The sequence below is a fragment of the Astyanax mexicanus genome, chromosome 20 (genome assembly GCF_023375975.1).
Source record: "Astyanax mexicanus isolate ESR-SI-001 chromosome 20, AstMex3_surface, whole genome shotgun sequence".
NCBI lineage: Eukaryota > Metazoa > Chordata > Actinopteri > Characiformes > Acestrorhamphidae > Astyanax > Astyanax mexicanus.
The window spans coordinates 39,601,246-39,617,746 of NC_064427.1; the positions used below are offsets into that span (position 1 = coordinate 39,601,246).

At 38.4% G+C, this 16,501-nt stretch overlaps 1 protein-coding gene across 1 annotated transcript in view; it reads right to left on the reverse strand.

Annotated features, from left to right (window-relative positions):
• Positions 1 to 506: 506 nt before the first annotated feature.
• The window catches only part of c20h21orf91 (chromosome 20 C21orf91 homolog), a 51,914-nt gene continuing 35,919 nt past the window's right edge, over positions 507 to 16,501 (reverse strand). The window contains exons 3-5 of the mRNA XM_022681489.2: positions 13,346 to 13,828; positions 9,008 to 9,070; positions 507 to 4,984 (exon numbers count right to left, since the gene is read on the reverse strand). Of these exons, the coding sequence (XP_022537210.1) occupies positions 4,818 to 4,984; positions 9,008 to 9,070; positions 13,346 to 13,828 (713 nt within the window). The 3' untranslated portion in view covers positions 507 to 4,817. The remainder of the gene's footprint in view (positions 4,985 to 9,007; positions 9,071 to 13,345; positions 13,829 to 16,501) is intronic.

The window sequence follows — 16,501 nt, forward strand, 5'->3', positions numbered from 1 at the left end:
CCTAAAACATTTTATCCCTTAGTATCAGAACCATAGTGTTCTGAGAAGGAATGGCAAAAGTGATAAATGCTTTACTGACCCAAGTTCTTTGCAATGTGTTTCAGGCCACCAGAAATGCACAAATTAATGTATATAAACAAATTAAATTTCATTTATTAACTAGAAATGTGAAATATCTTAGGTGTATACTGTTTATACTTTATAAGTATAAGTGACACAATATTCTCTATATTTTAAATTCTGTTATTTTAAAATTGCAACCATTACGCAGCTTCGTCAAACGTCCTTGTTCAGGTAGGTTTCTTACAGAATTTGACTGGAATATGTTCCAGCATTTCAACCCAATCCCAAATACCTATAGATCCCAATATGCTTATGGTTGCACTAGTTTTTTATTTAATTTTTTTGTTATTTTTTTGCAGTAACCTATGCAAATTGTGATCTTCAAAACTGTCCATTTTAAAAGGGTACAGATGGCAAACATGGACACTCAAGGTAAAAGTATGTCTAGGAAAATATTTTTTATATTTATTCACTGACTTCAAAGAAAAAATACAAATCATCACTCAGGACACTCCACAAACACACATTATTGCATTAGCTGTTGGAGAGGAAAAACACAAATACAACCCTATAAAAAAGGAAAACAGTTGATAAACCAAAGGGGAAAAAATACAAAAAGCACGAAATCTAAACCTGGTGAAAAATGCATAACTAAATTCACAAAGGCATACATTTTGCTAGACACACTGAGCAAAATCCCACTTCAACTTTACTCAAATCACTGAAACATAATATAAACGCTCACAAAATAACAGTCTATGTGTTGGTGGTCTAGGCGTAGCACTGTAGCCCAGATACTGATTAAAATAAATCATTACACAATGCCAATTAAAACACAGGGCTTTAAAGTAATGTCTTAAAATGGGTTCAGGGCCCTTAAAGAGTTCTTAAATCAGGACAGTTCATCCAACAACGTGATGAGTATTGCAGTCTGACTTACAGCATACAGAACAACATACATGCAACAACACATTAAACATGAAATAAATTCAAAACAACATTTCCATACAAACCCCAGAAGGGTCAAGTATTATTTGTACCTCTTATAAAGAGAAACAATTTAGAATAAGCAATTTTCTAATTCATTTCTAAAATAATTCTGATATCATACATATTTGAAAGTTCTATGGTTTTACTCTCAGTAGGGATTTAACGTAAACCTTCACTGAAAGGAAGTCGATTAAACCTACAGTGAATAAATTCTTTAGACCTCCACCAGATGGAGCTCCGGCCTCATATCTTTGCATCTTTACATGGGAGAAAAAACACTAAATGTATGAAACTCAAATTTTAACAAAACATTAAAACACTGGAAAACAACAACAACAAAAAAAAACATATTTTAAGCAAAGCATAACATGAACCGCAACAAAGCTTAAAAAAAAAAAAAAGTTTAAAAACATGAAAAGAAATGTGAATTGAAATGCAAATGGATGAAATAGAAGCACAGTTTATGGTAGCATTACATATGATCTTTCCTATTACTTGTAACAAGCAACTTATAATTCAGGAAATAAATAAATAAATACTGAATTCTGTCACCTTTGCAGCAACATAGGCTTTGGTTAGGCTCTTTTTAAGGTGCTTAAAGTCTAGGGGTGTCACGATTCTCTAAATCCTCGATTCGATTTCATTTTCGATTTGAGGGTCACGATTCGATTCGATTCTCGATTTTCTTGTTTTTTTTTCTTGTTATTATTTTATGCCTCATAAAATTTAAATAATATATTTATTATTATTATTATTATTATTATTATTATTATTATAAATATTATAAATATTATTATTATTATTTATTAAGATATATATGGTAATGCCATCTAGTGACTTTTTTTGGTAGCAACAGTGTGCACTATTAAAACAAGCAGTTTATCAGAGCTGTGTGTGGATGGCTGGTGAAACTGCTCATTACATGAAGCTGCAGTTCTTCATCCAACCACTAGTCGGAGCTGCAGCAGCACAAGCCCCGCTCTCTTCACTCAGTCACTACTTCAGTACAGCCCAGCCACGGGCTACAGAGCTCAGCCAGTCCGTTTTTACTGTTTCTGTAAACAAATAAAGGTTTTAACCCCACTAACCGGATAATACAGCTCACTACAGTTCATCTTTCAGCCCAAGCAGCTAACAGCAGCAGGTTAGAACAGCCGACACGCAGTCACTGCTCGGATTACATTAGAAACAGGTCAGTTAGCGCGCTGCTAACCTCAGGATGTTTATAACTACGGAGTTTAGTGGACACGGCCGCCAGGTAAGTCTTTTAAAGGCTACTGAAGACTATTAAAGGCTATTAGAGTGTAACCCCTGGCTCCCAGGGGTTACAAGAGGTTATTGAAAGCATTATTGGGGGGCAGAAATCAGTACAGGCTGGTTAGATAAGTGATGTGGGTATTGTCTTATAAATATTTACACATAACTTATATCTCTCCTGAAAAGCTTTTATTTTAGTCAGAAACACGCTTGTGTTTACTTTATCTGAGAGAAAGATGTTTTTTTAATTCAATGGAAAGCAACAGGTGTAGTCAATTATAAGTTTAAGATTTTTAATCCACCTCACTGTGATCTATAGTCAGTGTTCTCAAGTCACACTGACACACGCATTTCAGCGAGTTCACACGCTCTCACCTGCGCGCACCCACCCCTCCGTTAGATACAGATACAAAACCTGCGCGCCCTCCCCTCGCCCCCCCCTCCCCCGTTGGACAGATAAAAACAGTGATCACACTCCCGCCGACTGCGCTCATGCAGTGGCTATCTCTATTTAAATGAATAGGATGCGCTGTGTTGGTGCCGCGCCATTTGCGTAGCGCGCTGCGCTATTTGCGTAGCGCGCGCGGGAGGGATCGTCGATCCTCTTTTTGACTTCGATACTCGAGATCGTGACCTCATTTCGATTCGATTTCGATAAAATATCGAGATCGTGACACCCCTATTAAAGTCCCTATAAAAATGTCAAGCAGTGACCTTTCCTTCTTCAGAGCTCGTCTTTGATTATCTGGGGAGCTTTTCTTATCATCTGAATCTGAGTACACATTAGGGGTGGGCAATATTATATCGTATACAATATATCGTGACACAGAAATATCATGATAGTAAAAATCCATATGGTGATAATAGGGCTGTTCTGTCTTAAAAGTAGTCTATTATTTACTGTGAAGCTTTAGGTGTATTTATAATGTAATATAAGTTTTAGTTTGCAGTTTATATGCATGCACTAAATATTCTGCAATATTATTTGATGCATTATATTATTTTATGCTATATTATTTATTTTGCCACATTATGATTATTCTGTTATACTATTATACTATATTCCTGAAATGAATGAATTATTTTAGTTTTCCTATATCACCAAGTATATCGTTATCGCAAACATACCCTGAAATATCGTGATATTATTTTAGAGACATATCGCCCACCCCTAGTACACATAATTCCCTCCTAGCTTATAAGGGTCTACCTAAGCATTCACACAGCTGTTAAAGAGTGACCCAAATTTTATTTTTCTCACCAAATCAGATGTTTTTAATGTGAATTATATTCTACATTTATCTGAACAGTTCACGCTCCTAAATTGATATGCAGGCAAGAAAGAGCAGTTAGCATAAGGGAGTTCTAGTGGCTAACAGCTGGGTTTATTACCTAGAATATATTCCAGCCTGGTGTCCTTGGTTTCATTTATCTGTTTTTATGAGTTTTGTTTTTTATCTTTTTGGTTTATATATATAAATAAGACATCTGTGTCACATAGGATTATTTGATTTGGGCCATTTTTACCTGCTGTGGGAAAGTAGCCTAAGAGAACCCACACACGCAAACTCTCATTTTCAGATGGAAAAAAATAAAAGTCAAGTTACAACATTAATAGAGACACTTGTTTAAAAAAAAAAGAAAAAAAAAGAGCACCTTGAGTCGCCTGTAAGTTCACTCCCAAGATAAGCAAAACTAAATCTGTTTCACTTCAAGGTTCAAAAACAAAGGCCAAAAGTTTTTTGGGGTTTTTTTTTTGGTGAAATGTTTGTGTCGTCTGCTACAGAACGAAGCGTCTCGTAGTAAAGCAGACGCCACAATCTGCTCAGCTCTCATTAAGAAGTTCCACTGCCGTGATCACCAACCAAGTGAGGGGAAAAAATACACACACCACTTTTAACTAAGCAACAGTTACCACAGCAACACCAGGGCCAATCAGCACGCTCTGCTGGGTAGTGAGAACTGGAACAGACTCTGTCCATCAAGCACAGCAAACTCCCCCCAAAAAAAGCCCACCTAAGCTGGCAGAACTCGGAAGAGATGCACATGAACTAAACAAAAAACAAATAAATCAATAGAGCAATAAATAAAACAGCGACTAAACATGATACAAACCACAACATAATACAACATATATATATATATATACTGATGATGAGGCCATGATTGTAAAAAAAAAACTACAAAATATTCCTTACAAAAAATTGAAGACCTCAATCTGCATAGTAACCACAGGACCGCCTTTAAAGAGTGTTTTTTTTTTCAAAGTACTTCCAATGTTGAACGCATCACTCGACTCCTGTCCTTTTAAAACCAGAGACACACACACACACACACACACACACACACACACAGTGAAAAGCATGCCACTGCTGTGACTGTGTGTAGTCTTGTAATCCACTAGAGTTGAGTTGAAATTCTCCACTCCAGGCTGCTGCTGCTGCTGCTGTTTCTGCTCCTCTTGGCCTGGAGGGAGGTCTGAGCCTCTTGAGTAAAGTCCTGCCTCTTCACTCCACCGGGGCATTGCTGGCTCTGACTCCCGCACGGCCGATCTGGAGCCAGGGGAGCTTGGCGCAGTTCTTAAACAGCTGCTCGATAGCAATGTGGCGCACGTGAAGCTGAGACGACAAGGAGTCTTTCTCTTGCACGACTACAGAAAGCTCTTCAAAGACCTCTGAAAAAGAGAAAAGAATAAAGAAAAATACACATAGGTGAGCACGCAAAATATAACACAGCAAAATGTACCACATTGTGCCACAACAGTGTGAGTGGTGTGTGTAAGTGTTGCAGTTTTGCACAGTGTGAGTTACTTAAACTTGTGTTTAAGTTTGAGCTAAACAGCTCTGCAGGTATAGTTTACCCTATAGTATACTGGCCAGATAATTACTACCAATATGCCATTTATTCCTGTGCTCCATGTTATTTTTTTTATTTGATTGTATTTATATGCATCTTTATCTTTTATATATTTTATTTTGTAACTTTGTGTCTGCTGCTGGATGTCTAGAATTTCCCCTCGGGGATCAAGAAAGAAAGACAGAAAGAAAGACAGAAAGAAAGAAAGACAGAAAGAAAGAAAGACAGAAAGAAAGAAAGACAGAAAGAAAGAAAGACAGAAAGAAAGAAAGACAGAAAGAAAGACAGAAAGTCTGTCTGTCTGTCTGTCTGTCTCTATCTATCTATCTATCTATCTATCTATCTATCTATCTATCTATCTATCTATCTATCTAAACTGCATAGAAATATGCACTAGTCCAAAACACAGAACCTTCCTGTGTTTACTTTCTTGCTCCTGCCACAAACAGATTTGACCAATAAGAGGAGAGAATGTTCTCACATGTTTGGTTGTAATTTTGGTGAATTTGTATTTTACAGTGTGAAAACAAAAGCCCTATCTGGACAGGATAATATTTCACACTTTCACTCTGTGAGAAAACTCCTGCATCCGCACTACAACTGAAAAAACAGGAGGACCAGTGAGTTTTTGGCTTTCTTAGTCACATGACATCATCACGTTCAGTAGCTCCTCCATTTCCACTCGCTGCTGCGTTTTTAACGTGGATCTCCGTGGAAACCGTGGCACGCCCAAAGTGTAATTACGGTGTGCGGCAGTGGACAAATATCTATTTTAGTAAAGGTGAGGAGACAAAACTCAGAGATGTGCGTCCGGACGGGACTAAAATTACTGGAGGAGCACGGAGTTCAGAGAAAAACAGTAGATAATTCAGCCTGTAATTTTCTCAGAGAACGTCTGAGAAACACACACACACAGTCATTCCGGACGGAAATAAAATCAAAGAGGATAAAAACACCCATAAAAGAGAAAATTACCCCAGGACCTCCTGAGAAACCAATCCCGCTCGGACAGGGCTAAACCCGATTATAAGGAAAAAAAAAAAAACTGTTAACTGATTCAGACAAGAGCAAACTGTGAAAATGCTCTTAGAAAAGCCAGGTTTATTGTCACTTACTAATGACATCTATTCCACTCACATTGGTCAAATGGAATTATTATTGGTCCAATCACAGACCAATAGCCCAAGTTATGGGTGGACGATATGCAATAAATTTCTTAATTCCAGCCAACACAGTATAATTATGATTTTAATATGAACAATAGCCAGAGAAAAACTGTGTAGAACGCCCACAACAAATGTCTGTGCCTACAAACTTCTGAAAAATAAATTTGCCCTGTAATGAGTTTGTAATGATGTAATCAGTATGTAATGGATGTCGTTTATGAATGTACACTGAAAAATATCACCCTTATTGAAACGTTTTTAGCAAAGCATTTCGATATCGAATTGCCTAGCCCAAGCCCATATCTATTTTTTTTTTAAAAAACAATTATTCACATTTTATTTTTTAATCCATTCTCAGAAATTATGCAGAGTGCATTGATGGATGTCAGTTTGGCCAAAACACCAGCAAAGCTAAGCATTTAAGAGCAGAGAGCAGAACACCAGAAATATACTGCAGAATCAATGGAAAACGGCTTTTCTTTCCTACTGACTTCATGTGTAATTACCCTCTGACTGGTAGCTATCAACTTTAAACAGTCTGTAAAAGCTGAAAACTGCCTCAGTTTGCTAGCTATAGAGCCAAAACAGCCCACACTGTAGTCAGCCTCCACTGAGCTCTCTGACCACACAGGCGTTTCTGTCTGCTGAACTGCTGCTAACTGTCAGGTTTTCTTTATTACACCATTCTGGATAAAATCTAGAGACTGTACTACTGAACCTTCCAGAAGATTATCAGTTCCAGAAACAATCAAAACAACTCTTTTGGTACCACCAATCATTCCACACATGAAATCACAGATATCACATGTTTGCCCTCATGCTGCTGGTTGATTTAAAGATTATCAGAAGTTGCTGAGCAATATATGCTTGCAGAGCACTGCTGTGACTTGATTGGTTTATCAGATAACTGGGTGAATGAGCAGAAAGAGCAGCTGAAGTGTTTGTTGTTATGGTTTGTTCAGTGCGCTGCTGACATTACGCAACACCACTGTATTATGCTGCATTACATTTACCACTGAAGTCAGAGCTAGGAATGAGGTCACACTAGAAGTAATGGATTTCACCTTAAACATACAGATAATTATACACTATTTTAAAAACAGTTAAAAAAAACAGTTAGCTAAGAACTTAGGAGTTTACCACAAATAGTTTGGCAATTATTTTCCTGTGTTTTATAATGAATCCAGCCAAAAATGTTTCCCACTGTTTATGTCCCGGGTTATCCTTGTTATTATTGTTATTATTGTCCCACTGTCCCAGGTTAACAATGCAAATGTTGTCAAATATCAATATTTTTAATGAAACTTCCTAACCCTGCGTTCACACTGGTCGGCTTGCGTCTCCCCACGTTTGTCTATTGTGAGTGTGTTTAAGACTGTTAGCGCTGTCACGAGTGGGCATGTATCTGCATAGCCTGTCAGCATGCTAGCACTCTATCTATGGAGCTATCCACTACTTTCTACCAATCTTTAATTTTCTTTAAATCGCCCTGTATTTGTGCAAAAATAGATAATATAAAACTGAAAGAGCTAAATCAGCATTTATAATCTTCTCTGCTATCCCCCAGGAACCAAAAGTTCACAGAGCAGACGCTGCAGACCTAGGACCCCTGTGTCTGTGATTGGTTCGAAGAATTTGTTCAGCCAAACAGTGTAGAATGCCATAATCTCTTGCATAAAGTTGAGAAAATCTCAACTCTGCTGCTTGTCGCTCTTTTGCCCGTTGCTTATCGTGGCTACAAATCATGCTTTTTCATAGGAAATGCATGCTATTGTGAATGCAGAATTAAAATTGCCCCCCCCCCCCCCCCCCATTCAACTTAAAGTTACTGCTTCATGAAATGCATAGGGTAAACCTACAATAAATCCATAATTCCTGATATTTACTTATTTAGGACTATTTTATCCTATTCAGTAACACAGATCCCAGGAAGTATCATAGAACAGTCTTGACATATATTGAGTTTTTTTTTGATGAAACTAAATTCATCAAAACTAAATTAACTAGAAATTAAACCTGGATATAACTTAAAGTACTCAGTAAACAGCTTGTAAAGCAGTATATATTTACTAATAAACTAATATAACTTTTTTTTATCAACTTCTTTTTATCAACTGCTTTTTATCAAACTTTGCATGTTTGATTTCACTTCTTAGCATTGGCAGCACTCATGTAATGCTAGCTAATGATGCTACCACCACTATGCTTGACTGTAAGCAAGGGACAGTTTCCTTGGTACTCCTCACCAGGGTGCTGCCACACATGCAGGACAACATTTGAGTTTATCTTGATCTCGTTAGACCACAGGTTCATGGTACCAGTAATCCATGCTCGCTTTATTGTACATCAGCTTAAGAAGAGGCTTGGCTCTGAGATGAATGCCATGCAGTCAGAGTTGATGCAGTATGCAGCGTATGGTCTGAGCACTGCAGGTTGACCTCCAACTCCTTCAGCTTCTACAGCAATGCTGGCAATACTTATGTGTGTGCCTGTTTCCGAGTGAAACCTGTTATGGGAATTGGCTGCATGACATTGGCCACTGTGTTTGAACCCCCCACAAATCAAATCTATATTCACCAAAACAACTGCACTCTGCACTACACAGTAACTTTTACACACAAATATTAGAACAGTTTCAGTACCGTACTGTACAATCTCTAAATACAAATACTTACTTTGAATCTGTAACAGCAGTTGCGAATTCAGCTGATGGAGCTCTTCAACACTCATTTTCAGAACTGCATGGAAAGAAAAGACACAAGATTTGAGGAGAGAATAAAAAAATAATTATCTGTCTTCATTGTTGTTCATTGTTGCTCTTACAATCATTTTTAGAACAAAAAAACATGACTCAGATTTAGGCCTTGAGACGGATTCTTTTCACCATTACCGGATTTCAAAGGCCTACAAGACCTTGGTGAGGAGACTGACTATCTCTTTTATATCAGCACAGCTTTTCTTTAGAGATGAAAGGAATGAGGAGGAGGAGGGCAGAAAAAATACTGAAAAAAGGTAAAGCATGAAAGGATGGACAGATAAGAACTGTAGAAAATATCCAGATAGAAATGTAGCTAGAGGGAAAGCACAGCTTTGAGATCACACTGATCTTCTGCTTTATTGGTGACTATGAGACACACAATTACTGATAAGGGCCACAAAATGTCAATCACAACTTCTGTCTCTCTCTCTCTCTCTCTCTGCAGCCGAGGCATTTTCTCACAACTACTGTAGGTACTAAAAAAAAGAAAGAATAGAACTACTTTCCAGCTGCTGGGCAAATTAAAACTGCAGTGAAAATCAGTCCAACAGGGCTACATGTGCGTGTAATTTCTATCGACTTGTATCAATCAACATAATAAAACACTACTCCTTTTTTAGTCCCATCCAGGAAACTCCAGCTATAAAAGCTGTTTGCACAGCACAACCGCTTTTTCATGGTGCAGCCAAATAATACGAGCCAAACTCTCCTCACACTGGCTGCAGTGTCTTGTAATCTGTCCATATATAGAGAATGTTTTTTTTTTTTTAATTTACACAAACTACACTGTTGTCGATCACAGGACGTGTTGTCAATGATTTAGTAAACTTACTGACAACTAAATAATACTTGATGTGTAAAAAAAAAAAAGAGGTGGGCAATAGAAAGACATGTTTTTGATATTTAAAGGTTACAGTATGCAATTCTGAATAGGGGTGGGCGATATGGCTCTAAAATAATATCACGATATTTCAGGGTATTTTTGTGATAACGATATACTTGGCGATATAGGAAAACTAAAATAATTCATTCATTTCAGGAATATAGTATAATAGTATAACAGAATAATCATAGTGTGGCAAAATAAATAATATAGCATAAAATAATATAATGCAGCAAATAATATTGCAGAATATTTAGTGCATGCATATAAACTGCAAACTAAAACAATTATACAATAAATACACCTAAAGCTTCACAGTGAATAATAGACTACTTTTAAGACAGAACAGCCCTATTATCACGATATGGATTTTTAATATCATGATATTTCTGTGTCACAATATATTGTATACGATATAATATTGCCCACCCCTAATTCTGAAGACATATTATCACGGCAAATAACACAGCAGCCATGGAACAGTCACTAGAAGGCTTGGCCATCTGTATGATTCATCACAAAAGGCATGATTTATCATGTTGGATTACAACCCCAAATAAAAAAAAACAACTTTGAGGCATGTTGGGAAATGGGGAAAACAAATTATCAAAAGTTTTTTTTTTGTTACTTTGACTTCATTTTCATCGCAGACAGTAAAAAGCCAAGATATTTAATGTTTTGTCTACTCAACTTTATTTCATTGATTAATATACATCCATTCCTGTATTTCAGTCCTTCAACACCAAAAAGATAGGATGGTAAAAACCGTACCAATTTGCACTTTCTTCTTACAACAGTTAAAAGACATTTTGGACCAGAGCATACCAAGTGCTGAAGTGTTTCAGATCTATAAACTGATATGTCCCATTCTTTCTGCAAAAACGCCTTAAGTCAGGGGTGTCCAAACTTTTTTTGTTGGGGGCCAGAAGGAGAAATATATTTGAAGTCACGGGCCACAGACTCTGTAATAAAACAAATAATGAAATATACCACTTTAAATAATACTTTTTCCTGATTACTTTCATTTACACACCATTTTACTTGACTTAATATCTTTATCTTTGACAGTTTTGTGTAAACTAAGATTTTTCAAATTGATGTTTAATTTCATGATGTCTCTTAATATTAAACTCCTTAATTACGGCAACTTTTAGACTCTTTGGCCCGTTTTTCTGCGCTAGAAATGCGCACCCTCTCTGCTTTTAGACTCTTTGGCCCGTTTTTTTGCGCTAGAAATGCGCACTCTCTCCGCTTTTAGACTCTTTGGCCCGTTTTTTTGCGCTAGAAATGTGCACTCTCTCCGCTTTTAGACTCTTTGGCCCGTTTTTCTGTGCTAGAAATGCGCACTCTCTCTGCTTTTAGACTCTTTGGCCCGTTTCTGACACCTAGCGTTCAAACTTTGAATCTCACATTATAAAAACCTGCTTAACAGCGGGCACACTTTCATTCTATTTCTAAAATACCTCGCGGGCCGCTCCAAAAACGGAAACGGGCCTCAAATGGCCAGCAGGCTGTAGTTTGGACACCCCTGCCTTAAGTATTGGATGATAGTTTCAGAATTCTCCACACATTCTTTAATAGGGACAGGTCATGTCCAGTGTCTGTATCATCTCAGCAGCAATGCGTTTGTAATGTGTGCATCATGTGGTTTTGTGCTGCCTTCTTGAAGTATGCATGGACTTCCCTTAAATAGATGTAGTCTTAAAGACATTAACATACTCTTTTGCATTAACAAGGCAGACCCTATCTTCTAGATCAGGGGTATTTAATGAGAATTCAGTATGGTCCACAGTTAGACAAAATATATATTTATAAATATATATATTAATAATAATAATATTAATAATAATAATAATAATAAAATACCTCTCTGGTCAGATTTAGTTTATATTCCTCACCTGCCTCTTTGTCCTGCTCAGCGTGACTTTAGTTTCCGCCTGTTCTCGTTTTTCAGCCCATTCTCGGGCTCCCTATCTCCTTATAAAGGTTTTTTTTACAAGCAGCGGGACAGCGACCCTGACAACACAGGTTTGATCCTGCGTGAGGATCGGTGTGTTTATTTATTTATTTTTTCCTTACCGCGTCTGCACGGATCTGATTGGCAGAGGAAAGCGTTTGGTGATCTTCCACTACACGTGATTGGTCTGTGAGTTTACTGCGCCGCAAAGCATGTATACAATTAAATACTTCTCAGTAGTTCTCAGTAGACAACATTTGGGTCCGGACCCTGACAGGGATCCGCTTATTAGTGACCCCTGTTCTAGATGGTCTGCTATTTGTTGTTTTTAAACATTTAAATAAGATTCTCAGACAACTGTTAACAAACTCCGATCCTCTGCCCATCTTCACTCCTTAAAGACTCAGGTTTTCCTGGATACTGCTTTTGCAGCAAATCATGGTTACAGTCACTTGTTTTAAATCTCCTGATTATTCAGAGATTTATCTTAAAGCGTTTTCACACCAGCACTATTTGGTCTGAATATTTGGTCTGAATAACTCTGGTACGCTTGTTCCTTTAGTGTGGTTCGATTGAGCAGGGGTAAAAACAGTGTATCACACTCGGGTGCAGATCAAAACTACCAGACCGAGACCAGCTAGAGGAGGACCCAGATATTAAATATTGTCCATTTATTTGAGCTAAACTGCTGATAAGGCGCAGTTTAATCTGATATATTAGCCAGATAACGCTATAAACAAACCCTGTCTCTGCTCCATGCTGTTTACACGTGTGGTCTGTGCTGCGTTCACAACTAACAGCCGCACAATTTTGCTTACTATGTTTACTATGTGTACATCTGCACTGCGTGTGCTATTAAAAACACTGTTTGAAAGCGCAGTGTTTCTGTGTTAAAGCAGCTTCACACTGCACAGATATACACGCTGGAACACAGATTCTTCTCGCTATATTTACTTTCTTGCTATCCTGCCAGACACCTCTGACCAATCAGAGGAGACAATGTGCTTGAGTGGTGCGTTTAAGATTGTGTATGAAACCAAACTAAACAGAGGGAGAAAATGCTCTAAATAAATAAACTCAACAACTGATCCTGACCAGAGAAACCAACTACAGGTGTGAAAACGCCTTTATCTTACTTAGCTCTAAACTGCCCCAAAGCAATTTTTTGTAGGCCTGAAATGCAGGAACAAACAAAAACGGATGAGATAGAACATTAAATATCTTGGGTTCATACTGTCTGCACTGAAACAGAAGTCAAAACACATGTAGTTACGTTGCATCTTCACCAATTAAATTAACTATTGTAACCATGATCATGAAAAAGTCTTCAAATATCACATTATATTTCTGCCACATCATTGACCCTTATATGCAAAAGTGCATTAGTGTGCTCATCATATTTCACCAGTACTCACGTTCCTCTCGGCTGTGCCCAGCGTGCCGTCTCGACCTCGTCGGCTCCCTCTGCTCTCCTGCTCCCTGCTGCTGCTGCAGTGTGTGCTTCTGTTCACTCCTCCACAGTCCCTGTCCAGAGTCCTGCAGCAGGCCCAGCTCATCCACCTCGCCTCCAGACGGCATCTCTGTCCAGCGGGGGGCGTAGCGGGGCACCTGTGCATCTGACTGAGCCACTACCTTCCTGTCGCCCTGCTGGCTGTAGCACAGAAGCTGGTGTTTGGAGCCCCATCGTCCGGGTGCTTCAAGGGAATTGGGGTCTCTGTTCTGGGCGTACTGCACTATGCGGCTGATCCTTTGGCTTAGGGCTCGCTTTACACCCTCGTAAGTGCTACGGGAGGCCTTGCTGTGGGACAGCTTCTGATTGGCGATGAGGTGGTACTTTTCAAAGCAGTCCCTGTGCCCTCGCAAGGATGTGGAGTGCAAAAGAGTGGCAGTGGAAATGCCTGGAACAATAAATACACACATACACACAGATTTTAACAACTACCGTATTTTTCACACTGTATGGCGCACTTAAAATCCTTGAATTGTTCCAAAAATAGTCAGTGCGCCTTATAATCTGCTGCAAATTGTGTATAAATTTTAGCAGTCAGGTTGTAAGGAGCAGTAACACCACTGCGCTGAAGTACAGAGTCACGGTTTAGTTCTATAGTTTAGTTCTCCAGCGCTGAGACTCGAGACTGGAGCAGTATTAACATTAGCTGCTACCTACGCTAAGCGCTAACTCTTGCACTGTTTAGAGGAGAGCATTATCGGCCTGTAGCCTGCTCCTAACCTCGGTAAGCACTGCTGGAGCAACATTAGCATTAGCTGCTAACTGCACTAAGCACTAGCTCTTTCGCAGTTTAGAGGTGAGTATTATCGGCCTGTAGTCTGCTCCTAACCTCGGTTAGCACTGCTGGAGCAGCATTAGCATTAGCTGCTAGCTGCACTAAGCACTAGCTCTTTCGCAGTTTAGAGGAGAGTATTACTGCCCTTTAGTCTGCTCCAAACCTTGGTTAGCACAGCTGGAACAGCATTAGCATTACCCGCTAAGCACTTGTTAGCTCTTTTGCCGTTCAGAGATAAGTATATGGGACTGTAGCCTGTGTGTTTACTGTGTTAAAACAATTTGCTAATATCGCCTTGGCTTACTGGAACACTCAGGGTTTTTTAGTGTAGCACTGGAGATAAACAGAAGCAGTTCTGTACTCACCCAAATAAACAGTTTTCAGAAGAGAAATCTGTGTAGATTAACATTCAGTGCTCGTTTGACTTTAAAAATAATGCGCCTTATAATCCAGCTTGCCTTTTAGTGTGAAAATACAGTACACATTAACATACACTTATCAAGTGTGAAAATGTTTCTTGGCTAAACTTCAAATTAATCAAATATACTGAATCTACTGTATAGTTTGCATTACTGTATATGCCTGAACTGCTATAATGACAGAAATTCTAGGACAGCAGAAAAATGATTTAGCCATTAACCTATTGTGCTGGAAACAGCTTGTTTTTTTATGTCTTTTATTTTTCGAGAGCAAGAGAGATTTGGAGCAGAACAGCGGGGCAGATTGGTGTATTCTGATGGTCAGGCAAAAGCAGCTTAGCTGTCAAAGGATTAGCCTTTCAAGCAGGGAAAAGCCTAGCTGTCCATTCAGCTGCGTACACACACACACACACACCTGAAAAACACAGGTCAAATACTATAGGCAGACAGTAATAAATACGGCACTGCTCCAATTCCTGTAAACCTATAAACCAAGATTAGTAGCTACAGCAGTGGACCGAAAATTTCAAATCATATATACATTTCACACGCACACACACACACACACACACACACCTTAATTCTGCAAGTTGCTGCAAAATAATTGCTGCTTGAAAATTTTCAGGAGTTCATAACAAAAATGGATACGGGAGGATAAAGGAAGTGCAACAAAAGAGAAAGAGAAAAGAGAAAAAAAAAACAACATTCACAATAAGGCTGTTATTTTCGACTAACAATCTAACGATAATCTCTTTTTTATTTCTGCTATTTCCCTCCATTACTGCATCCTGTGGGCTTGGCTACTGTACCAATGCCCATTTTATATCACCTGCTCAAGTCTGCACATCAGTGAGTGTCACTCTGTTGTCCAGCCTCTTCCTTAACATAAGTTCTCTAAGCAAATTAAATAATTACTGATAGAACTTGAATGTAAAACTTAAGATTTATAGATTAATGAAAATATTTTGTTTATAAACAGAGTGAGTCAGCAAGCCCATAACCTTCCCATTGTATTTCTGTCCTCAACACTGTTTGGTGGTAAATAGACATTGCTCATTATGTCAACTTATTATCGTAGTCCTAATTCACAATGTAATGTAACACAATGTAAGGCAACGACTCTTTTGATTCCTAAGCTTGCTATGCAGCAATTTGACAATACTACCTTAAATTAAAGTAATACAACTAGCACAGAAAAGCCACAGTAAATCACACGTGACTTAAAGACAGTATTTAGAACTGTCTGTATGAGGCACACTGCTCAACAACACTACCATGGTGGGGGGATCCTAGAGGAAACACTGGATAACAACATGAAAATTGATTATTTAGCATCAACTATGGATGTGTGTACGTGTGCTCATGGCAAGGCAGTGTGTTTTAGCGAGGACTGAAGGCATTACAACTCACAGTGGGCAGCGCAGTGGGTGGGAATGGTCATGTCGAGTGATTGTGCATATCAGCAGATCAATGTACCAATATTTACCCTAGTTTAAAACTAATCTCTTGATTATCTTTCGTTTGAAACTCATTGGGTGTGCCAGTAGGTTTGCGAATTTCCTCTGCACACTTGGAGGGTGTGTGTTTGTGCCTGTATGTGAACAGTTGTATGTGTGTGGTGACTGCAAGATAAAAAGATGTTTCAGAAGGAAAAAAAAACCTTCAGATTTGGGTAAGAGGTTGAAATAAACAGAACATCTGAGAGAATATACAAAACACATTAAAATAAAGTCTACTCTTTAATTTATGAGATATTTCAAACTTCTTCCAAGTCATTTTAAGCAGAAATGGGGTTCAGTGCATCAATGGGAAAGGAGAATACCTCACTGTGGAACAACGTTTTATTTTTGGAAGAGGACAAGCTGTT